General features: G+C 35.8%; 2 protein-coding genes across 3 annotated transcripts; both read left to right on the forward strand.

Annotated features, from left to right (window-relative positions):
* Positions 1 to 1,112: 1,112 nt before the first annotated feature.
* LOC117327141 lies at positions 1,113 to 2,300 on the forward strand. The gene is made up of 2 exons (XM_033883993.1): positions 1,113 to 1,231; positions 1,820 to 2,300. The coding sequence occupies exons 1-2, from the start codon at positions 1,113 to 1,115 to the stop codon at positions 2,109 to 2,111; spliced, it is 411 nt and encodes a 136-aa protein (XP_033739884.1). The 3' UTR covers positions 2,112 to 2,300.
* An 11,446-nt stretch (positions 2,301 to 13,746) lies between these two features.
* LOC117327140 (citramalyl-CoA lyase, mitochondrial-like) lies at positions 13,747 to 23,708 on the forward strand. Of its 2 annotated transcripts, none has more exons than XM_033883991.1 (7): positions 13,747 to 13,876; positions 15,738 to 16,069; positions 16,503 to 16,691; positions 18,402 to 18,600; positions 19,426 to 19,539; positions 21,922 to 22,100; positions 22,620 to 23,708. In XM_033883991.1, exons 2-7 carry the CDS (start codon positions 15,770 to 15,772, stop codon positions 22,710 to 22,712), a joined length of 1,074 nt encoding a protein of 357 aa, XP_033739882.1. In that variant the 5' UTR covers positions 13,747 to 13,876; positions 15,738 to 15,769; the 3' UTR covers positions 22,713 to 23,708. The 2 variants fall into 2 exon arrangements, with proteins under 2 accessions (XP_033739882.1, XP_033739883.1); XM_033883992.1 differs by having other exon boundaries at positions 15,853 to 16,069.
* Positions 23,709 to 25,049: the final 1,341 nt, after the last annotated feature.

Raw genomic sequence — 25,049 nt, forward strand, 5'->3', positions numbered from 1 at the left:
ATAGCGACCGCTGCCAGGTCATAGCCCCGGGTGTTTACCTGTGTTACAATGTGTAGCTTTTGTTTTTATAACGGTACATTGCTTTTTCTCTACGACCTAAATGTTACAGAATTTATGCACAATCATACATTACGTGATACGATAATTGATTAATCTCAAATACATGTAATAAATTTATGATCGGAAATTAAACACGGATATCGGCTTTGTAACACCGTTACGTGATACGACGACTCATTGAAAGATGCATGTTATTAATTACATACAAATTTACGTATTAAGCAGTGATCACAAGAACTGGGTTGATTACACACAAATTAGTCAAAAGTCGTCTGATACTTAACTAAGCGTCACATTGTTAAGTGAATACGGGTTTAATAATTATCGGACATACCTAGGAAATCAGATATCCAAACACATGCATTCTGTTGTCCACGTTATATTGCAAGGTTCCCGCCATTAAAAAATAGTCGGCTGCTTTAGTGGATTTCATTTTTTTTTTTTTTTTTTTTTTCAAAATGCATCGTCTTAAATTTTATCATTGGTTTAAAAATGATCTCTCCATTGGATTTAATGTACAGTACCAGCAGAGACCTATGTACTAAATATATAGGTCCCTGGTACCAGGGTATACATAAACGACCTATTATAATTAACGCAACGGAACTTTTCTAGTAATTTCATGATGTTATTACTTACCATTATAGGGTACAAAAAATGGCGACGTCAGTCATTTTCATCATCCCACGAAAGATAACAATGAGTTCTTACCTTTCTGTTTACACAAGATGTCTGGTGGCGACTTTCGATACATTTCTTCAAGTACAGTGAAAGTAGCGACTTGTGGGCAGATAGGTCTACGAAATTAAATGAACTGAAGTGACACTGATTTGTTAATACCGCTGGAATTGATATTTTTGGTTTTATTAACATTCATTTAACTTTAAAGGTAAACACCATCATTTGTACCAGGTCCACAGACGTAGAAATGTATTCACTTGTTGAACGCCTGTCGATTTCAACAACTTATACTATGACCAGTATACAAATCTCGCGTGGACCCACCGTCACCTGTTAATAAAAAAGATCTCCAGAAGAACTGTCTAATCACAATGAATTACAACGAAAGACAGAGTCCGCAATCAAAATGGGATAATCAAGAGGCTTATTATCATTGGTACCCACTTTTATCAATTATTGCAAGCAAAGAATTGTTCGGTGACCAACTAAGGTAAGATGATTTGACCTATATTGTTTCTACTGGAAAGGCTTGAGTGATCGGATTTGAATTGGTCCCATGTGCTTATCAGTATTTTTTTGTTCTAAACTGTCATTCTGTAGCAATATTTAAATTGCTGTACTTAAAACAAAACATGTACTAGAAGGACGGGTACGTGATTAATACTCCAGCATATATTAAAAAACTACAATCAGTTGTCATATCGTCATGCCCAGAAACGTAAATGTGTCCATAACGTCACGTGTAGATCATTCATCAGCGCATTTCGCAATTTTAATATATTGTACCATTCATTGTGATGCGATAATGGCAGAAAGATTTATCAAATGATTCATATCCTGGATAGCCAAATTACATTGAAGTACTTATATCCTTGCACTAAGCATGCACCCGTCGTCTTGAGCTACGACATCGCAACTTATGTAGGTCCCTCAGTTGCGGTGGATTGATTTGAGAAAGAAAAAAAAATCTTTTAAGAACCTCCTAGGTTGATATCAGAAGGATGAATGATTGTCAATGAAACACGTGGCCATTAAAATGACGATTGCCTTCAGTTGTTAGTTCATTTGTTTATTACAGCGCTGTCGGTCGACTGCTAATCAGCGTATCGGTCAGTCACGCTGATTTTGAAGTCTATGACGCCACAGGTTTAACAGTAACTGAAATGGTGGCCAGCAGTATAGACGACAGTGTGAACAGTAACAACACAGCATGTCTGAATACGATCTGGACACGAGATTTGAGGTTGATGATTTCGGCGAATATTGCCGACAAGAAGTCGAAATCCAGCAATATCAGTTTGAGCGTTCAAAAAGAAGAAGATTTTAGTGAAATCGACTCTCAAAATGACCGCTTGGGTAACAAAGACTAATGTATTATACCAGGGGCAAACAGATGCCATACACGACCCAATAATCGGTCAATCACCAATAAAGGTATATTAGTTATGTGTTTACCATTTCTTCCTCGTTACTATAAAAGGAACACGGCATCAATATTTCTTTTAATAAAATAATGTGCTATTTTATTCGCAAATTAATATTCAAATAAGCATACCACAAAAATACAACAGTTCTGGATACTCTGGTTTGTGAGAAAAGACGAAATACAAAGGTACAGTAAACTTATGCGTTGTATTCTATACAAAACCCTCTTTTAGTCATGAAGGATACTTCATTCAGAGAGTAATATATTGTATAGATCATGATCTACAATAGACTAAATCTCTCCCGAATGAAAACCCGTGTTGAAGCCTCCAACACACTTCTAAATAATTATACAGATTTTATCCCTTATTTTACATGTCACGGTCTCATGGATTATCGACGATTAAATGCTTGAGAAAGATATAATCTATGAATTCCCAATGGTTAAAGTGTATGACTTTTTGTAATTGTTTAATAATCGTGAATTGATTGAGATCCTTGTAATTTTACTTTCAATTCGTGTGTCGCAAGTCAACAGACTTTAATAAATAAACAAACATGCTCAGAGAAACAATTGCCAGGTGTGAGATTACGCTCGTCACACCTGTCTCTTACACCACAGGTGTCTGTGATTTCTGGCGTTCTAATTGGCACGCGCCGATAATTACTTGTGAGTTGACGCGTTTGGTTTCCGTGCACTTCAAAAAATTCCGAAAATATGCTTATACAGGTTGTGCGTAAATTTAACTTGAATTCTGTTAAGAATTGCGTTTATACTATAGGGAATTCACTTTCAGGTTGATGAAATCAAACGATTTTTTTTTTTTTTGTATAAAATATGCATGTCTTTGTACAGACACTACAGTACCATGATCAAGAACATCTATCATACACTTCCTGATAAAAAGTCATTGAGAGACTAACCCGTTAGCACACTCAGCTAAAGTAACCGTATTACCAATATTGGGTGAATATTACAGCCTTGACTTTCGAGCTTGTATTATTTGAAAATAATACATGGTTTTAAACGAATCAAAACTGGCGTTGCATAGCAAACATGGTAGAATCAAATGTTACAAGTTATAAACAACCTGTTATGATAAGAAATTAGTAAGATGATACTCGTTGTATTTGGCCCGTTATAATAGAATATTAGTAAGATGTTACGTTATATTAATATGGCCCGTTATAATAGAAACTTATATATATGTCCCTGGTTTCGGTAGCACTTGTTAATTCACAAAAGTTTATTCAGCACTTACATTATTGTTGTCTAATTCGCATTTATTGCAGGTACGTGTTCACGCGTTTCTATATTTTCCTATATGGCGTCTCTGATGTAATGTCACCGAAGCAGTCCGTGTTTTTTTTTCGTTTTGTTGTTGTTGATTTTGTTTACATTAGTTTACTTACGATCAGTCCATGATTTTATGATTCTTACGTAAGTTAAAAACCTGAAATAAAAGACCCGGTAAAGAAGCTAACATTGTCACACAGGTAAACACCCGGGGCTATGACCTGGCAGCGGTCGCTATGACTACGCACAGTGTCAAGCGATAGTCTGTACAGCTGTCGACACGGTTCACTTAACCGGGCATCGTCCGGATTACTGAGTGAATTTACTAATGAAAAGTACGTTCCATTCCCAAAGTAGGGTTCCGGAAACGGAATCCGAATTTCCAGACTGGTGAGTACAAATAACGTTACGGAAATCCGTTCCCGTGCTATTCCGTCCGGACTGTGAGTTTTCCAGACTATCGGCGTCCGGATTATCGCGGGTCCACTGTACCCTGATTGAAAATAGTGGCAAAATGGGATCCATTGATTTTATTCACACGATAACTTAGTATAAAAGTCGAAAGGGAAAGTGTTTTTCACTTAATGAAGATATTTTAACTAGAATCTTGATGTTTTTTTTGTTTTTTTTTTGTATTTTTGGTTTTTCAATCTCTATCACTGTGTGTGCATGTACACTATTGGACAATACATGAAGTAGCACACACCATAGAGACTCCCCGGACGGTCAAAGCTTCCGACAAAACCTTACAAATACTGTATACTGTACCTCGTGGGAACAGTGATATCCTTTACTGTCTGTCCAGTGTAACCGGTTGCTTAGACCCGGGGCAGTAAACGGACAACCATAGGAACACATATCAACACATACACCAACAGAAATTAAACTGTTTACACAATTTTTTTTCTCTCACTCCTTTTATTTTTTTTTAATATGCACAAAATATATTTCTATACTACATCTTGTTGATCTTCTTAGCCCTGATCGCCCTCCCACGACAGTAACACACTAACATGTTTTTGGGGGCCGATTTGGGGTAGAATTTTGGCCCCATTTCCCATGGTAAAATTGGATATTTTTCCCAATCCGACCAGTTAAAATTCCCAATCGAATGATCTATAAAACAATTGTCTTTATGAATGCGGATGGTGCCGTCCCGTTTTTTTATTTACCAAAAGCCCTAAGGCCTTCAGGTATACAAGATATATAACATTAAACAAATACTGAGGTGTACAGGAGAGTGTTGCATACATGTACATGAAAATTGTTCGATATATAATCAACACTAATCAATTTTGTCTTTTGCTAGCCAAGTAGAGATATTTACCTTTTGACAACTCTCTAACATTATTAACAGATAAGAGTTGGATTAATTAATAAAACCGGTGGTCTTTTGTAGTAACATTGCTTTAAATGGACATACCAAAATAAAATGAAACTATGGACCCGTCGTCATCCAATTTCCAGTTCCTGAAGTAAAATCTATGACACTTCTGATTATCAACCATACCTTTTTTTCCCTGTGGCATATTTCATTCAAAATAATAATAAGAAACTATCAATAATCATTGGATTGCATGTCCGTCGCAGATAATCCTATTACCCGTACACTTCATTGTATCCGACAGGATGATGTAGACTAACCTACAATAAAAGTACCAATCTGTAGTTACTGCTAACCACATTTACCTCAATCCGGGACGTAGAATCTAGTTCACTTTTATCATGGAATTCTTTACAATACCGTTAATGTAGTAGTCTGATTGTTGTACCAAACAAATTTCTATACAATATCGCGCTACCGCACTATTTCACAAAATATAACTCGAGAAAAAAGCACACAAACGTTCCCAATCACAGCGCCATCTATTGAAGGTGAAAGGTCATCCAAGACAACGCGGATAGTCCGTACATGCAGAAGTCATGCAAAACAGTAAAATGATATCTACAATGTATTGTCGTTTTAAATCGAATAATCCAGTAGAATCTATTACAGTTTCAGCAAAATATAAAGTCTAGCGCACACAACTCGGCCGAGATTCACGTGTCACACCTACGTAACAGTTTTGGTGCTCTCGATCTGCTATCAATACACAGACACATATGTCGAGATCTCTCCGTTGGAAGTGAAAACAAACACCGTAATACAACTTTGTGTGGGACATTTTAATAATTCAGGTAAATACATCTCTCAGAAGATAGTCATACGGTTTTACAAGGTGATTTTAATTCACTTAGCAGCACATCTAGATACCTACCTACCGATATGTACGCAGCAAACGCAGCGCTGAATCGGGGACGACGTCCCCGGCTGTACATCAAAGGATTTTGATTTCAACTATAAAAATAATGGATGGAAATGAAAACAAAACAACCATAAATCAGTTGGTTCATATACATTTAATAATTCCATGGTCGTCAAGAGCTATGGCTCAGCTAAACTTACAGTGTGTTCCCACGTGTCACACCTACGTAACAGTGTTGGGGCTCTCGATCTGCTATCAACACACAGACACATATGTCGAGATCTCTCCGTTGGAAGTGAAAACAAACACCGTAATACAACTTTGTGTGGGACATTTTAATAATTTCGGTAAATACATCTCTCAGAAGATAGTCATATGGTTTTACATGGTGATTTTGATTCACTTAGCAGCACATCTAGATAATTACCGTCAGATATGTACGCAGCAAACGCAGCGCTGTATCATCAAAGGATTTTGATTTCAACTGTAAAAATAGTGGATGGAAATGAAAACAAAACAACCATAAATCAGTTGGTTCATATACATTTAATAATTCCATGGTCGTCAAGAGCTATGGTTCAGCTAAACTTACAGCGCGTTCACTGTATGAAGCCTTTACTTGCCATCGTCACGGGGCACGTTTGACACACAGGTGAACGCGCTCAGCCGTGACGAGGCCATCGGCAAGTATTCTGAAACAGATGAACGATTTATAGTTACTAGCGGTCTACTTTTACCAATTAAACCAAATTATATATAATTAGTGGTAATTACTAAATTGTACTGGAAAGAATAAACAGCTAGTGGTAAGAATGATAAATCCGTGGAAAGACTATTAAAGCAGTGGTAATAGGAAACATTTTGCGGAAATATAAAAAATCAAGTGGAAACTACTAAAAAACTCTGGTAGGTTAAGCCAAAAGTGGTAGGAATTTCCACTTTGGCGAGCGAATTTCCACTTTTCTAATCCCTAGTGTATGTACAGTACTACCTACAGTGATCGTGGTGAAACTGATATCCTATGTACAGTTCTACCTATAGTGATCATGGTGAAACTGATATCCTATGTACAGTACTACCTATAGTGATCGTGGTGAAACTGATATCCTATGTACAGTACTACCTACAGTGATCGTGGTGAACTGATATCCTATGTACAGTTCTACCTATAGTGATCATGGTGAAACTGATATCCTATGTACAGTACTTATTATTGTAACCTACAGTGATCGTGGTGAAACTGATATCCTATGTACAGTACTACCTATAGTGATCGTGGTGAAACTGATATCCTATGTACAGTTCTACCTATAGTGATCGTGGTGAACTGATATCCTATGTACAGTTCTATACCAATAGTGACCGTGGTGAAACTGATATCCTATGTACAGTTCTACCAATAGTGATCGTGGTGAAACTGATATCCTATGTACAGTACTACCTACAGTGATCGTGGTGAAACTGATATCCTATGTACAGTTCTACCTATAGTGATCATGGTGAAACTGATATCCTACGGTACAGTATTACCTACAGTGATCGTGGTGAAACTGATACATGTATCCTATGTACAGTTCTACCTATAGTGATCATGGTGAAACTGATATCCTATGTACAGTTCTACCTATAGTGATCGTGGTGAAACTGATATCCTATGTACAGTTCTACCTAGAGTGATCATGGTGAAACTGATATCCTATGTACAGTTCTACCTATAGTGATCGTGGTGAAAACTGATATCCTATGTACAGCACTTAACCTACAGTGATCGTGGTGAACTGATATCCTATGTACAGTTCTACCTATAGTGATCGTGGTGAAACTGATATCCTATGTACAGTTCTACCTATAGTGATCGTGGTGAAAACTGATATCCTATGTACAGTTCTACATATAGTGATCGTGGTGAAACTGATATCCTATGTACAGTTCTACCTATAGTGATCGTGGTGAAACTGATATCCTATGTACAGTTCAACCTACAGTGATCGTGGTGAAACTGATATCCTATGTACAGTTCTACCTACAGTGGTGAAAGTGATCAGTTCCTAAGGTAGTACTGTACACAAGTGGATCAATAACAGCTGCCATTCACAAATGTACAGTTCATTGTAAACTATTAACCATAAATCTACCTCCTATATAGCAGTGAGTTATTTCATCAAAATCGAAAAGGAAAAATCCAATATAGCTGAAATTTTCATTGGCTAAATTCCCAACAAGCTAGATACATTTTTTTCAGCATTGTTATGCATTTTCCAGCAAAATTGATATACACCATACACAGATTTAGCCCTGGAACTCGTGATCAGATGCACGTTAATGTTATATGCCGTTTCTTTACACGATACGTTAATGTTATAAGCCAATTTTTTACACGATACGTTAATGTTATATGGCGATTCTTTACACGATACGTTAATGTTATATGGCGATTCTTTACACAATACGCTAATGTTATATGCCAATTCTTTACACGATACGTTAATGTTATATGCCAATTCTTTACACGATACGTTAATGTTATATGCCAATTCTTTACACGATACGTTAATGTTATATGCCGATTCTTTACACGATACGTTAATGTTATATGCCGATTCTTTACACGATATACGTTAATGTTATATGCCGATTCTTTACACGATACATTAATGTTATATGCTGATTCTTTACACGATATGTTAATGTTATATGCCGATTCTTTACACGATACGTTAATGTTATATGGCGATTCTTTACACGATACGTTAATGTTATATGCCGATTCTTTACACAATACGCTAATGTTATATGCCGATTCTTTACACAATACGCTAATGTTATATGCCGATTCTTTACACAATACGCTAATGTTATATGCTGATTCTTTACACGATATGTTAATGTTATATGCCAATTCTTTACACGATACGTTAATGATTTATGCCGATTCTTTACACAATACGCTAATGTTATATGCCAATTCTTTACACGATACGTTAATGTTATATGCCAATTCTTTACACAATACGCTAATGTTATATGCCGATTCTTTACACAATACGCTAATGTTATATGCCAATTCTTTACACGATACGTTAATGATTTATGCCGATTCTTTACACGATACGTTAATGTTATATGCCGATTCTTTACACGATACGTTAATGTTATATGCCGATTCTTTACACGATACAATTATAAAGTAAATACATGTAATATTTTTTTTTTAATTCAAATTTCTTCTTCGTTAAAAGTTTTCCTCATTCATTCATGTATACATGGACTTTACTGGGTTATCATATGGCTTTAGTGTATTGTTATATACTACAATACACAATACAGTTTTATCGTAATACGATATATAATTACAACATAATTATGATACACAATACAGTTTTATCACAGTACAATATATTGTGATACACAACACGGTTTTATCGAATTACGATATATAATTACAATATGAAATACGGTTTTATCGTATTACGATATATGATTACAATATATTGTGATACACAATACAGTTTAAACATATTATGATATATAGTGCAATACACCAAAATGGTTTTAACAACGTACTATATATGATATATTGCGATACACATGAACTGTATATCATTTTGTAGAATCGAATAATATTTCACATTAGAGATATACTGTAGTTACAACTTACATGACAATTAGATAATGCACAAGGGAAAATATCGCTACGTCACAGAATCTGTATTGCAATATAACAGTATATCGGTATATCATGGGAGCTCTATATAGTCATTATTATAATAGGTCCTTGAAATCTTCTGTGACCCTATTTCAACACTTCCTGAAAATGTATATTAAATTCCTTTATTTTCCAACAGTATTTCCTGAAATACTTAAAAAGCCCGTGTGAATCATGGCTGTACTTTTTCCGAAACCACTTGAGAATAGTATATATGGAAGCATTCATCTAACAAATTGAACAGATCAAAATATCAATATTAAACTTTAGAAATAAATTAAAATAAGATAAACTTAAATCTTACCACAGCTTCAGGGCGCAGCGTCAAATCTGTCAACTCAGCATCAATGCCTACAATGAAAGGAAACAATGTAACAAGCAGTTCAGCTCATGATCATAGCTGTATCCTACATCAGCGTAATTAGTTAATATCATTTATTGTCTATGTATGATTGGAATTTGAGTTTCATTTATTAGCTATAAACCTGAATTAGTTTCTAATAGAGTTGTATGGAATGTAAAAGATTAGACCATGCAAACCTTTTCTTCTTTAATATGCTGTAGCTGCATGAATTAATCATAGTCAGTGTTTAGGTAGTATACAGTCTTAAGACAGCATTTGACTTATAGAAGTACACATATACATAACTTTTGGGATGAAACGTCTATTACGTCTATTGTCTTGGCCATTGGTCACATAGCGTTCCATCATAGAACATGGCTCTGTATATATGTCACACTAGCCTCTGTCTTCTGCCCACGCCAGCCGCAACATTCGTGGTTGGTATTTCAACGACAACCAAAAATACTAGCCTTACAGTATCTTATTGTATGTTCTAGTACTGTTTATATATCATGTGATTGTATCTGTATTCTCTGTGTCTTGATGAAGGCCCGGGATCGGATTGCCTCGGAAATTTTTCCTTCATGATTATCCACTGTTATTTTAGATTTACTTCTTTTCCCAATATATATATATAGACTATAAACAGCATTGTATTTACCCTTTAAGATGATATAGTGGGGCTTCTTAGGGCCAATATTGTGATAGCCCTTGACTTAATTACCTTTTAAGATGCTTTAGTTGAGTTTAATTTCTTCAGGGTCAATGTTAACATTGTGGTAGTAGCCTTAAGATAGCACTAAATTACCCTTTAAGATGCTCATACATGTAGTTGAGTTTCTCAGTGTCAATATTGTGGTAGTGTATATACATGTATATATAAGTCAGCACTAACTTACCCTTTAAGATGCTGTAGTTGAGTTTCTCAGGGTCAATATTTTCCACATACTTCCCAATGTACTGCTGCAGCTTTTCGATTATAATATCCTTCAACATGATGACCACTGTGGCTGGACTTGACTCACAGCGTCACGGTCAGTACTCATTGACCAGAATGATTTGGTGTAGAGGTCAACATCCTCCTCCTGAAAAAAGCACCAGTTTATAAAGCTTCAGTTTAAAATAATTATTAGAATATAACTATTGATATCATATAAAACAAAAATGCTTTTCGATAGGAAATCACATTGGCCTGTATGAGATATGATATCACCTGTATGAGATATAATATCACCTGTATGAGATATATCACCTGTATGAGATATAATATCACCTGTATGAGATATGATATCACCTGTAAGAGATAAGACACCTGTTATGAGAGATATGACACCTGCATTATGAGATATGACACTTGTGTAAGAGATATGACACCTGTGTAAGAGATATGACATCAGTGCAAGAGATATGACATCAGTGCAAGAGATATGACACCTGTGTAAGAGATATGACACCTGTATTATGAGATATGACACCTGTGTAAAAGATATGACACCTGTGTAAGAGATATGACACCTGTGTAAGAGATATGACACATGTGTTAAGAGATATGACACCTGTGTACAAGATATGACACCAGCATAAGAGATGACATCCCAAGTTAGAAATATGACAAATGTGTAAGAGATATGACACCTGTGTTAAGAGATATGACACATTTGTAAGAGATATGACACCTGTGTTAAGAGATATGACACATGTGTAAGAGATATGACACATGTGTAAGAGATATGACACCTGCATAAAAGATGATGCCTGCATGTGTACAAAATGTAACACTTGCAATAAAGAGATATGACACCTAGGTTTATAAGATATGACATTTTTTAAGGGATCAGTGTAAAACTTGACATCATATCACCAGCCCAGTTAAATGGTGTCCCAAAAATAGACAGCAGTTCATGTAAGTATTTCAGTGTCATAGACTTGAATGAATACATTACGGGAATCATATCTTAAATTCAGTTGGCAGGTGCTGGTGTATTCCTGGTCAGAACACAAAGTGATGAACTTCTCCATGCACACAGGGGGGAGCTCTTATTACCACGAAATGGGGCGTGGGGGCAAGCATTATTTAAAGATGTCGGCAAAAGGATAAAAGGATAAAAGCATTATTTATATTGAAGTTCGTACAAATTTTTCACCACTTAAATTCTCCCTAAATTTATCTTGTTTTTTTTTTTTTTACAGTTTCCCTAAAGTACAGTCAATAGTTATTACCATCATCACTATCATAATAGCAGTTCAATGCAAGTGCCTATAAATTTTCCACTGGCAAAATGAAATTTTTGTACTAGCAAACTACATAGCAGTGTTTTCATTAATTTTAATACAAAGTAACGTAGAGAAAATACAATTTATCGGAAAGATTTCATTCTGCATAAAATCATAATTCCCAATGTTAGTATCTTTCTGCCACTCATTATGCTAATTGTGTTTCACGTGCATGTATATAAACAGGTTCAGGGAAAACATACCAGCGAAAATGTGTGAGTAGACAAAAGTTTTAAGCTTTTAGTTTCCTGCAATTTAACTGGTATTTTGCTAGTTATTAAAGAGTAAATTTCAAACTTTGATTACTGACATTAACATGCCATATGAAATTGGATTTTTGGTCTTTACCGACTTACTAAACTATTGTATGTAGGGTTCTGAGAGATTCATATCTGAACCTTTGTTGAACTGAAGTTTCATAATAATCATGTTAGATAAAACTATAGGTGTTTAAATTATATATAAACATCAGTCTGATTTTTACTGCATGCATGCATGACTATTAAATAGACCAGGATTCAACATTTATGGCGTTGCCTTTGTATTCTTGAAACTTGAGATTTAATACTCAAGAGAATTCTACTTTAATAATGCTGTATACATATATAAGTATAAGTAAGTATATATGTGACTTTCAATTATAACTTACAGTGAGCTAGCTGTAGTTATAAGTCAACTATACACATTTGTATCAGTAAATCATTTATGTACTGTACATGTATTGCATTCAATATAACGATTATGTGAGCTTTCTGAATATATATGTCAAATGAGTAACTATAAATGCTTTGAAATATATACAAATGTTTAAGAATATGTAGCTGCAATGTGGCATTCATAATATACATAACTAAATACATGTAAGTAATTTATATCTACATAATAAAATGCACTACTAACAGTAAATGCCAAATTTCTTTTCATTTATAATCTTTGAATTAATTAATTATAAGACAGTAAAAGACTGGGCACATCACGCATATGCAAACAATCAGCTGACCAATTCACTATTTAATTTGATTAAAGGTCATTATGAGAGTTTTATGCATTAATATATGCATGCATCTCATTCCAAAAGCAACAATAAAAGTGAAAGTGTTTATTGATTTTTATATTGTAAAGATTACAATTTACTTCCAAGAAGACATATATCATTTGTATATTTATAGCAATATGTGTCACAGTTTATATTAAAAATGTATACTAATTCTATGAAGACTACATGATATAGGCCTACTGGATTGTGTGGCAAGAGTAGCATAAATTGCCCTTTTTAAGAAAAATGTAGATGATTCATCTGTTTATGTTTTCCAATATTTACATAAAATCATGGACAGAATACCTCAATATATATCGTCAGCACAACAGAACAGTAACATATGACATAATTCACTGTAAAAATGACATTCTGACAAGATTACCGGCAAGATACCTGCAGACGAAATATTGATGCGGATTCATGCCGATTTGCGATTCCAGCATCTGTCACCGAAAAACTTGGGCCCAGCTGGCGGTCAAAACAGGCAGAATATGTGACATTGACATTTGAAACCAGGACTCTTTTTTGCGGATATTGTGCACCTACCTCAACATTTCTTACTGTTTTCTGAAATCGTGCATTTTTGACAGAACGAAACCAACATTGCCTCTCCTGCTGTCGAGTGATTAAAAATATATCGTCACGTGATCAAACATAGAAATTAACTTCCGGAAAACGAGCGCCATCTATATGTATACAGGCTTTAGGCTTACCACAACATTGAGTGTCGACGTCTTTGAAGTTTGCAAGTTGGTTATCGCGATGCAGACGAATGTATTTACGCTGATTTTCAACTGAAGCAAGGGTATGTAACTTGTGGCACGAGTTATTTTCATTGTTTCCATGTGTCATCCCTCATGGTCATGCATGCGTTCAATGCGCAGACACGGCACCACAAGTCCTAACCTCGTCTGTAGTATATTGGATGTATTGACAGACGAGGCTAGGACCTGTGCACGACACAGGCACAGGGTCACGTCAAGATCACCAAATACCACCAGTTTTCTGCTCTCTATACTCCTCAACAAAGGCTCTAGCTTTAACAAATGCTTAGATAATATGTCTAGGTTAGGAGAAAATTCTAACGTATGCAAAACCCTACGTTATAGAGTGACGCGTGCCCCTAGATAAAATTAGCCAGTCTTACAGATATTATTTCCATAGACATGTCGACCCTGTGGATAATCCGAAGGTTTCTGGTGTTTTAGCTGACTACTGACATGCAATTGCACATGGCCCATATTAGATTTTAGAAGGCATGTAAAACATTGAAATTAAGTCACACCAGAATGCCAATCTGATTACAGCCATATAGATTCTAGCAGTCCCAAAACTTGTTGGCCCCCATAACAGCCCCAAGACGTGTTGGCCCCCATAACAGCCCCCGAACTTGGTGGTCCCCATAACAGTCCCCAGCCCAGACTTGTTGGCCCCTATAACAGCCCCCAGACTTGTTGGCCCCTATAACAGTCCCCAGACTTGTTGGCCCCTATAACAGTCCCCAGACTTGTTGGCCTCCATAACAGACCCCAGACTTGTTGGCCCCTATAACAGTCCCCAGACTTGTTGGCCCCCATAACAGCCCCCAGGCTTGTTGGCCCACATAACAGCCCCCAGACTTATTGGCCCCTATAACATTCCTTAGGCTTGTTGGCTCCTATAACAGCTGCCAGGCTTGTTGACCCCCATAACAGCCCCCAGACTTTGTGGTCCCCATAACAGTCCATAGACTTTTTGGCCCCTATAACATGTACAGTCCCCAGACTTGTTGGCCCCTATAACAGTCCCCAGACTTGTTGGCCCTCATAACAGCTCCCAGACTTGTTGGCCCCTATAACAGTCCCCAGACTTGTTGGCCCCCATAACAGCCCCAAGACTTGTTGGCCCCTATATAACAGTCGCCAGACTTGCCTAAAGTGTTGTTTGGTCTGATCAGAGGCCTATAAGTTAGGTGTCTGGTCTGATTTTCTTCTGATAGTCATAGCATAATAAATATATCTATACTTGTCAAATATATATAATATATCCTGATTTGGTTTTCTTGCCAGTTAATTGGTTCACCGATCCGGTTCCGATTAATTAGTACATAACTTATAAAAGCCTATTTTATTACATTTTTACCAGTGAAATATCAAAAATTTTCATTTTATAAAAGTGATATTCTTCACTAAATATCACTTTTGCTGATTTGACCAATCAAATTAATGGTTAGAAAATACCACAATAATTGACCAATCAGAAAGCCCGACATATATGTCAGCACCTGGACAGGGGAACTACATTTTTTGTATGCAAACTTTCGCTGTAGGCCTAGTTAGCATACGGGGTAGGTTTTTCGTTGATAAAAAATGTAATAAACAGAATATCTAACAGTATCTTCAGTAATACCAAATATATTTCACTCGTGTGGCTAATATTTTGATATTTTTCACTCGTGCTGCGCACTCGTGAATATCAAAATATTAGCCCCACTCGTGAAATATATTTGGTATTACTGAAGACACTGTTAGATATCCTCTATACATTTGTTGCATCTATTTGAAGAGTAAAAGCATGTTGCATTATTTGCATCTTTTTTCTTCAAATATTTACTTATAATTTTCAAATTTTTGATCCTCGACTTTTTGTCATAATTCCAATGTTATACATAATGTATTTATTTTCAGGTCATATTGGCTTTATAACAGACAGCATAATAATGAAAGGGACTCTGAATTTCAAACGGATGTTGTCATTAACACGACATCTTCAAAAATATAAAATCCATTGCTTATCCTACAGTCAACTTAATCATCGCTGGCTCCAACAGATTCACAAAGTGGGCCATGGGAGACAACTCTCCAGTTGCGCAGATACAATGGTGTCCAATGTTTACACTCCTCGGAGAGCAGTGCTATATGTTCCAGGAAGCGATGACCGGAAACTCCAAAAGATCACCGGTCTTGATGTTGATTGTGCTGTGATGGATTGTGAGGATGGTGTGGCTATTAATAGAAAGGTCTGATGTGGGTTTGATTAAAATAAAATTATCAATATACCTGTAGATTTGAAATTATATTAGGAAAAAAATATTTTAAAAAATCTGAACAATTCTGACTATAAATTATCTAAAACTAAGGTTTATCATGATGAAATCTTTAATGTATAGGAGATGTGATAATTAATTATTCCTACCAAATTTTGACTATTCTAGCCAGGGGACCCTGAACCATGCAGGGGAAACCGTTTTTTTATATATAGAGAAACTTTCAACCCTTATACAAAAGAAAAAATAAGTATTAATTAGAAATCTCTCCACACTGGCAAAAAAACCAGGTAGAAATGACCATAACAATGTCTTGCTTGGTAGTTCAGTTAAAGTATTGATTTGTTTAATTGTGATCAACTCTATAATACTGGTAATTTAACCATGATTCTGTGATGATATGTAGGAGGAAGCTAGACACACTATAAGAAAGATGCTGGATGAACTGGACTTTGGCCGAACAGAATGTGTGGTCAGAGTCAACTCTGTGGACAGTGGTTTGATGGAGGAAGACCTCAAGGTCATATTCAGGGCTGACCGCATGCCTCAAGCTATCATGCTTCCCAAGGTCAACAGCCCACAAGAAATATACCAGGTAAGTAATAAATATAACAAGTAACAAGTCTCGTACACTCCAAAATATTATCAGTTTAATATTGGTGTCCAATATTTATATATGAAAAACAGTTTTGATCATTTGATTTCAATTGTCCTCTTTCAGGGTTTGTTTTGAAATTTTCTTTTGTGGTATGAGAAAAGGAATTTTGAATTTATATTCCATTTTTGCACTGATCACATCCTCTTGAACAAAGTACCCAGTATTAGCTGCTATATATGTATTCCTAAATTTTTCAGCCTAATCTCATTATCACATATTTTGACCTTAGTGGGTGATAGGACGTTAAATAAATAAAACCAAACCAAACCAAAAAAAAAATTGTTTAGAAATTATCTGTCCATCCATTCTTTGACAGATGTAAGTGCTGTGAAACAGCCAGTTTGGACGATCATCGCCAAATTTAGCTATAGAACAAATTCATTCGGAACTCTCACGGGGAATCAAAATTGTCACTTTTTTTTAATGATAAATTCTGATGATTCAGGAAATAATTCTAACAAAAAACATCTCCTTCCACTAAGTATTTGTTTGTGACTATGTAATTTGATTCATGCCTTCATAGGTTTGAAGGGGGGCCGAGTGGTTAAGGTGTCCCGACACTTTAACACTAGCCCTCCACCTCTAGGTTGCGAGTTCGAAACCTACGTGGGACAGTTGCCAGGTACTGACCGTAGGCCGGTGGTTTTTCTCCGGGTACTCCGGCTTTCCTCCACCTCCAAAACCTGGCACGTCCTTAAATGACCCTGGCTGTTAATAGGACGTTAAACAAAAACAAACCAAAATTATATGTTTGAAGACATTTGTTCAAGATAAATGAATTATAGAAAAACAGTTAAAATCATACATAATGACCTGTTTTATCCCCGAGTATTCCAAACTTTTTTCTTTGCAAATTGACTTGTGACAGTGACTTGTATGTAAAATATAAGATACCAAAAATACACATTTTGCAAAATTTCGTTTATTAAACATGTACGAGGCCTCCACAATATATTTGCTTAGATGTAAAAAGCAGATGTGTACATGTATGTGCTGATAAGACATTAATTTAAGATGATTGAAAAGTCAGTGTTTAGTTTCATGGTCTTTAGTAATTTAAGATGATTGAAAAAGTCAGTGTTTAGTTTCATGGTCTTTAGTAAAGGCACTGTGCATGTAGTTAATATATGTACAATTCGTATCCATGTATGTAAATACATTGCGATCCAGGTATTCATATATATATATATATATATATATACAATATCATTGACAAAGACTGGTCTGTTCAGTAATAAATGTTTAAGGACACTAGAGTTACGTCCCCTTGGTGACATTTTGTATAAGAATATCCCTAAAACATCTACATGTTCTTTGACATGATATTGTGTCTCCAAGAAGCGTCTAAAAATATTATTTAATTTGTGAAAGTAATTTTCTTCATTGATTGAAATAAAGCTGTTAAGTTTATTCTTTAATTTAAAGAATATTTAAATTTATATTCTTGAATTTAACATTATTGATGATAATTGAATATTTTGTAGTTTGGTATGATAAATTAGTCTTTTTTTAGTAATATATATAAACCCTGGATTGATAGATATTCCAATTCATCACAACACCTCATAATTGATAATTATTTTCGACTATACTGTTAATTAACATCTCAAATTAAATAAAAAGATGTGATATTTGACTTAATTTCAGTTCACAGAAAATTTGAAGGAATCATTAAAAGGCCGGATACAAAAGCAGAAGTTACAGTTAATAACCTTTGTGGAGAGCGCCATAGGTCTTATCAACCTGACTGAAATCTTCAGAAATACAACAGAACTTTCAAACTCTGAGGGACTCTTTGACCTAGCTGGCGTCGTTTTTGGGTCTGATGATTTTTGTGCAGATATTGGTAATTTGATTTGATCTCTTAATTTATAATTTTGTTAATTTTGAACTTAGAATATATGTATCTTAACACATTTTCAGTGATTTGTTTAAATGACATTGAAAGCATGATATACTATTTTTTCAAATAAAAAGATATCAAACATCAGGTAGCATACATAGTTATGTTGCTACAGTATATAATTGTGGCTGTGTATAATCTTTAAATTTCAAGACTTTTGAAAATGATACTTTTTATCAGAAGATTTAAAATTTGAACTGTCTAGATATTTTGGAAAATTGGTTATTGAAGAATCTTTTAGAATCCTAAAATTGGAATATGATAGATTGACAAAATATGTGTTGAGGAATTTAAAAACAAAGTTCATGATTATCGAAAGACATCATTTTTAAAGGAGTACACAGCTGCAATACTGTAAGGCCTAACATGTCTGAAAAAAATGGGGGGAGGAAGATTCAGAAATCTTTTTTAATAGAATTTAAGTGATAAGTGTTGATATTGCAAAGGAATCTTGACTTAAATAGTCCTTCATTGAAAATTGCCAAAACAAAACAAAATCATGGTAGGTACAGACATATCTGTAGGTTTAGCACATGTGTACACAGGAAAAAAATCCTTCACATGGAATTCACCTGAATTTCAGATGAAAATATTCACATGAATTTCACATAAAAAGGGCAAAAAAGTGAAATTCACATGAAACTTTCAGATTTTACAAGAATTTCACGAGAAAAATTTCACATTAATTCTCATGTGAAGGAATTTTGCCTGTGTTTCTAGGTCCACACAGGCGAAACCTGATGACAATGGTCTGCTTTTGTTGATAAGGTGCGTCAAGAACTGCTGATGCCACAGAGCTGATGTATGCCCGACAGAAGATTGTTACGTGTGCCAAAGCGTTCAGACTACAGGCCATAGACCTTGTCTACATCAACTATAAAGGTAGCAATCATGATCCTGCCATTTCACTGTTTAAGCAAAACATTGAATTTTAGATAGAGCAGATTTTGGATAGAATTAAGTATAAAAGCAATTATCTTTTAGTTTAATGATAAGGTCAAAGTTAAGTGTTTGAGGTTAATCTATATTAGACATTTTCACCCAGAAACTTTCTGAAAAAAAAATTCGTTTTTAATCTGTTATATTAAGATATTTGAAGTTGACAATATTTTAATTAAATTTATTGACTATCTTCACGTCTTTTCGGGTGAAAAATGCTCTAGTTTCCATAGTCATATGGAGTTTGAATGTATTGAAGTAGGATGTTTATAGACAGGGGTGTACTTATTTGGATAAGATACTGCCTCTGCAGTGCTTGTACTAAAATAGGGGGCCGCGGTGGCCGAGTGGTTAAGGTGTCCCGACACTTTATCACTAGCCCTCCACCTCTGGGTTGCGAGTTCGAAACCTACATGGGGCAGTTGCCAGGTACTGACCGTAGGCCGGTGGTTTTTCTCTGGGTACTCCAGCTTTCCTCCACCTCCTAAACCTGGGACATTGGGACATCAGAAACATGCACAATTTCTGTTGATGAAATCTATGTCCGAATGATGATTATATGAGTGTTTGTGTTTACAAGTAATGAAATACATCATGTAAACACCAAAATGTTCAGGAAAACAGCAGCAATTAGTGATACTTTGGGTTAAATTAAGAATTTTTAGGACTTAATACTTGAACAACTTTGGTTTATCTTGAGAGGAAAACTGCCTTTTTAGCCCACCATCATCAGATGGTGGGCTATTCAAATCGCCCTGCGTCCGTGGTCCGTCGTCCGTCCGTAAACAATTCTTGTTATCGCTATTTCTCAGAAAGCACTGAATGGATCTTTCTAAAATTTCATTTGTAGGTTCCCCTTGGTGCCTAGTTATGCATAATGTCTTTTGAGACCAATCGGAAAACAACATGGCCGACAGGCAGCCATCTTGGATTTTGACAATTGAAGTTTGTTATCGCTATTTCTGAGAAAGTACTGAAGGGATCTTTCTCAAATTTCATATGAAGGTTCCCCTTGGTGCTTAGTTATGCATATTGCGTTTTGAGACCAATCGGATAACATGGCCGACAGGCAGCCATCTTGGATTTTGACAATTGAAGTTTGTTATCGCTATTTCTGAGAAAGTACTGAAGGGATCTTTCTCAAATTTCATATGTAGGTTCCCCTTGGTGCTTAGTTATGCATAATGCGATTTGAGACCAATTGGAAAACAACATGGCCAACAGGCAGCCATCTTGGATTTTGACAATTGAAGTTTGTTATCACTATTTCTGAGAAAGTACTGAATGGATCTTTCTGAAATTTCATATGTAGGTTTCATTTGGTGCCTAGTGATGCATATTGCGTTTTGAGACCAATCCGAAAACAATATGGCCGACAGGCAGCCATCTTGGATTTTGACAATTGAAGTTTGTTATCGCTATTTCTGAGAATGTACTGAATGGATCTTTCTGAAATTTCATATGTAGGTTTCCCTTGGTGCCTAGTTATGCATATTGCGTTTTGAGACCAATCTGAAAACAACATGGCCGACAGGCAGCCATCTTGGATTTTGATAATTGAAGTTTGTTATCACTATTTCTGAGAAAGTATTTAAGGGATCTTTCTGAAATTTCATATGTAAGTTTCCCTTGGTGCCTAGTTATGCATATTGTGTTTTGACAACATGGCCGACAGGCAGCCATCTTGGATTTTGACAATTGAAGTTTGTTATCTCTATTTCTGAGAAAGTATTTAAGGGATCTTTCTCAAATTTCATATGGAGGTTCCCCTTGGTGCCTCGTTATGCTTATTGTATTTTGAGATCAATTGGAAAACAACATGGCCGACAGACCGCCATCTTGTATTTTGACAATTGAAGTTTATTATCTCTATTTCTCCAAGTACTGAATGGATCTTTCTCAAATTTCATAAGTAGGTTCCCCTTGGTCCCTTGTATTGCATTTTTAGACCAGCCTGTCCTGAAAACAACCTGGCAAACAAACAGCCATTATTGTTAAATCTCAAATTTCTTATATAGCTAGGATTCCCTTGTTTGAAAAGTACTGGAGGGATGTCTCAATTTGCACAGATTAGTAAAATGAAGGGAAAAGTAGAGAAAAGATCAATCTGACATGGAACCTATGAAGATCATTCAATGGTGGGCGCCAAGATCCCTCTGGGATCTCTTGTTGATGTAAAGATTATAACTTTTACTTTTTTCCAGTAAGTTAAATTTTGCGACCTAAACTTTATTCAAACAAAGGAATGCCCCTTTTAACAAATATGGTCATTTTTAATGAAATTACATAATTTCTATCAAGTTTTATTCTATGTCAACCTAACAGATCTAGATGGGCTGGAGAAACAGTCATTAGACGGATCAAATATGGGCTTTACAGGAAAGCAGGTGATTCACCCAGGTCAGATTCCTGTGGTCCAGAGGGCATTCTCTCCGAGTCCTGACCGTGTTGAGTGGGCCACGCAGCTCCTACAGGCCTTTTCTCATCATACTCAGTCTGGCAAGGTAAATACTTAATCATTTAGTTGAAACTTATTGATTTGGTTTCAGCTCAATAATTTTATTTAGATGGGCCATAGCAATACTTTTGTACTTGTCAACAGATTGGGATCGCAGCCTATTGCATGTGGAAATTGTCCCACTTTATACAGAGTTAAGGCCCTTGAAATTTTGGTACTAAGAAGCTTCACTGCATTAACACTCTTTGAACTTTTACATAGCAGAGTACTTGATTGTTACAGGTACTTTGCTATGTGAAAGTGAAAAGAGGGTTTTTGCCTTAATTATATTTAAAATGGTTGCATTCAAAGAATAAACATATCTTCTATATCTACACAATTTAAAATAAAACAAAAAAAAACAAAAAAATTAGCATTTTTTTGTTTTATATAAATAGTTAAATCCTGTTACTCATTGGCTTATAAAAAACAGATTTAACTCCGCATATCGAAAAGAATACATATGTATTTTTATTCAGTGTCCATAACTATTGTGTACGAGTTGTGTGATCTATTTCTGTTTCAGGGTGCATTTACCTTCCATGGGGCCATGATAGACATGCCCCTTGTTTTGCAGGCCAGAAACATTGTACAGCTCGCTGAGGCTATCAAGAGTTGACCTACGGTGAAGTGATTAGTGGAAGCACAGGAAGTGGACAAGCAGTAGAAAGAGTGGACATACAGGCTGTGGTCAAGATTAAATGCACAGACAGTAGTTAAGAAAAGAACACACAGAACGGTCAAGGCTTGACATATGCATACTGAGAGCAACCAAATGCAGAAAGAGAAAGAAAATATTGTTTAAAGGGGCATTCCTTCGTTCGGACATCAGAAACATGTACAATTTCTATTGATGAAATCTCTGTCCAAACGATGATTATATGAGTGTTTGTGCCACCAAAATGTACAGGAAAAAGGCGTATTGTAGACAGATGCCGCATGCCTTTGCAGTAATTAGTGATACTTCGGGTCAAAATAAGAATTTTCAGGACTAATTACTCTACAACTTTTACTACTTTGAAAAAATACTTATTTTCCATTAAGTTTAATTTTGACGACCTAAACTTTATTCAAATGAAGGAATGCCCCTTTAAATATAAACCTGTGATTTTAGTTGATTAAAAACTTGTGTTATTGTGTGTTTGATTCCCATTGACTGTACTGAATAATTCCGTCTGCCTGATATAGACCGGGTGGCCTGGTATATTAATCCGTCTCAACCAAGGTAGCACCAAGATTAATCCACGCTAGTCCCACAATAACTGGACATACAAACTCATTTCTCAAAATAATAAAGCATTCCATCTTACTTCAGTTTGGATATTTGCATAACTATCATGACATTATCCTTAACATTTTTATTTTTTACCGAGACGGTGAACGGCAGAGCTCTTTGACCAAAGTTTCTTGGACATTTTCATTTGACCTCGTATAATGGAGCCCAGTGAAGGGTTATCTCCCTTGATACCACTTGGATTGACACTTGGGGTTTCAAATGTTGACAAAGATGGAAAAAAGTGATATACTTTAGGATGGATGAAAGAAGGTGATATTATAAAAATGAATATAATTATGCAACATTAAACAAATTCATTAAAGTTGATTTTTGATTGTTTTTGATTTTTGTTGATTTATGTGTGTAGATGGGAGTTGGGTTTGTAAACAACCTGTGATTGGAGGTCTCTGGCCTTTTAAGGTCACCTGAGACAAAGTCTAAAGTCACAGTGGGTAGGCGTGGACCTAACTCACAAAAATATAATTGTTAGATAAAAAGATTTGCCTCTCCCGAGTATGACCCATCTGATGACTACATATCCTTGACAAGGTCTTAATGTCCTTTACCAAAATTGTGCATTTCATGACCCTGGGGTCTCATGTTTCCCCCTGATGGCGAGCTCCTGTACTCCACTTGGTCATGGCGAACTCCCGTACTCCACTTTGTCACAGCGAGCTCCCGTACTCCACTTGGTCACAGCGAGCTTCATTACTCCACTTTGTCACGGCAAGCTCATGTACTCCACTTTGTCACGGCGAGCTCATGTACTCCACTTGATCACAGCGAGCTCGTGTACTCCACTTGGTCACGGCGAGCTCATGTACTCCACTTGGTCACGGCGAGCTCATGTACTCCACTTGGTCACGGCGAGCTCATGTACTCCACTTGGTCACGGCGAGCTCATGTACTCAACTTGGTCATGTTGAGCTCCCGTACTGTACTTGGTCACGGCGGGCTCCCGTACTCAACTTATTGATCTGATGACGTTGACATTGTATAGCTACCAAAACATCAAGCATATAAAACGGGATATTCCGAAGTCCATTAACATCCATACTTACCAACCTAAAGAACATCTTCCATACTACCTTCGTCCATAGCTGTGCCGTTTCAATTGTTAGACAAAAGCCAATTACTGTATATGCCGTCTCAAAATTGAGCATGTGTACAACTTCTAAAATAGCAGTACATGTACCAAACTTTTAGCCATCTTGATTTTTGACAGCTGACTATATTTTTTTCAGAAGTACAATCAGAGCCATATATATATATATGAATGGATATTTCTCAACCTTAAAAAAAATGTAACTTCTCCTTATGACATGCTAAAGTGTAAAATAACACTTAAAATACTTAAATTCAAAATGTTTTTCTCAATCTGAAGTTTAAATCATTTGATCTTAAGTGGCAATAAAGATGCCGTTTTACAAAATGGCAAAAGAATTGCCTTATGAAAATAGAATCGGTCACATAATGGCAGAAAAACATTTTTGTCCATATTGTGCTACCATTTTTTTAACATTAGGTATGAGAAAACATTAATTCTTAGGCTTTAATGATTGGTATATAATGGCAAAAAGTTGCGGGTTTTGTTGTTGTTGTTGTTGTTTTTTTTTGGGGGGGGGACCTTTTGTAAATAAATGTCTTGGGTTGTTTTGCCACTGTGTGCATTTTATTTAC

Source organism: Pecten maximus, chromosome 5 (genome assembly GCF_902652985.1).
Source record: "Pecten maximus chromosome 5, xPecMax1.1, whole genome shotgun sequence".
In the NCBI taxonomy this organism is placed as follows: Eukaryota; Metazoa; Mollusca; class Bivalvia; order Pectinida; family Pectinidae; genus Pecten; species Pecten maximus.

Coding starts and splice junctions, on each gene's coding strand:
- LOC117327141 (XM_033883993.1), top strand. CDS start 1,113: ATGAATTACAACGAAAGACAGAGTCCGCAATCAAAATGGGATAATCAA. Junction 1,232..1,819: donor TTGTTCGGTGACCAACTAAG/GTAAGATGATTT, acceptor TGTTTATTACAG/CGCTGTCGGTCGACTGCTAA.
- LOC117327140 (XM_033883991.1), top strand. CDS start 15,770: ATGAAAGGGACTCTGAATTTCAAACGGATGTTGTCATTAACACGACAT. Junction 18,601..19,425: donor TGATTTTTGTGCAGATATTG/GTAATTTGATTT, acceptor TTTGTTGATAAG/GTGCGTCAAGAACTGCTGAT. Junction 19,540..21,921: donor TGTCTACATCAACTATAAAG/GTAGCAATCATG, acceptor TCAACCTAACAG/ATCTAGATGGGCTGGAGAAA.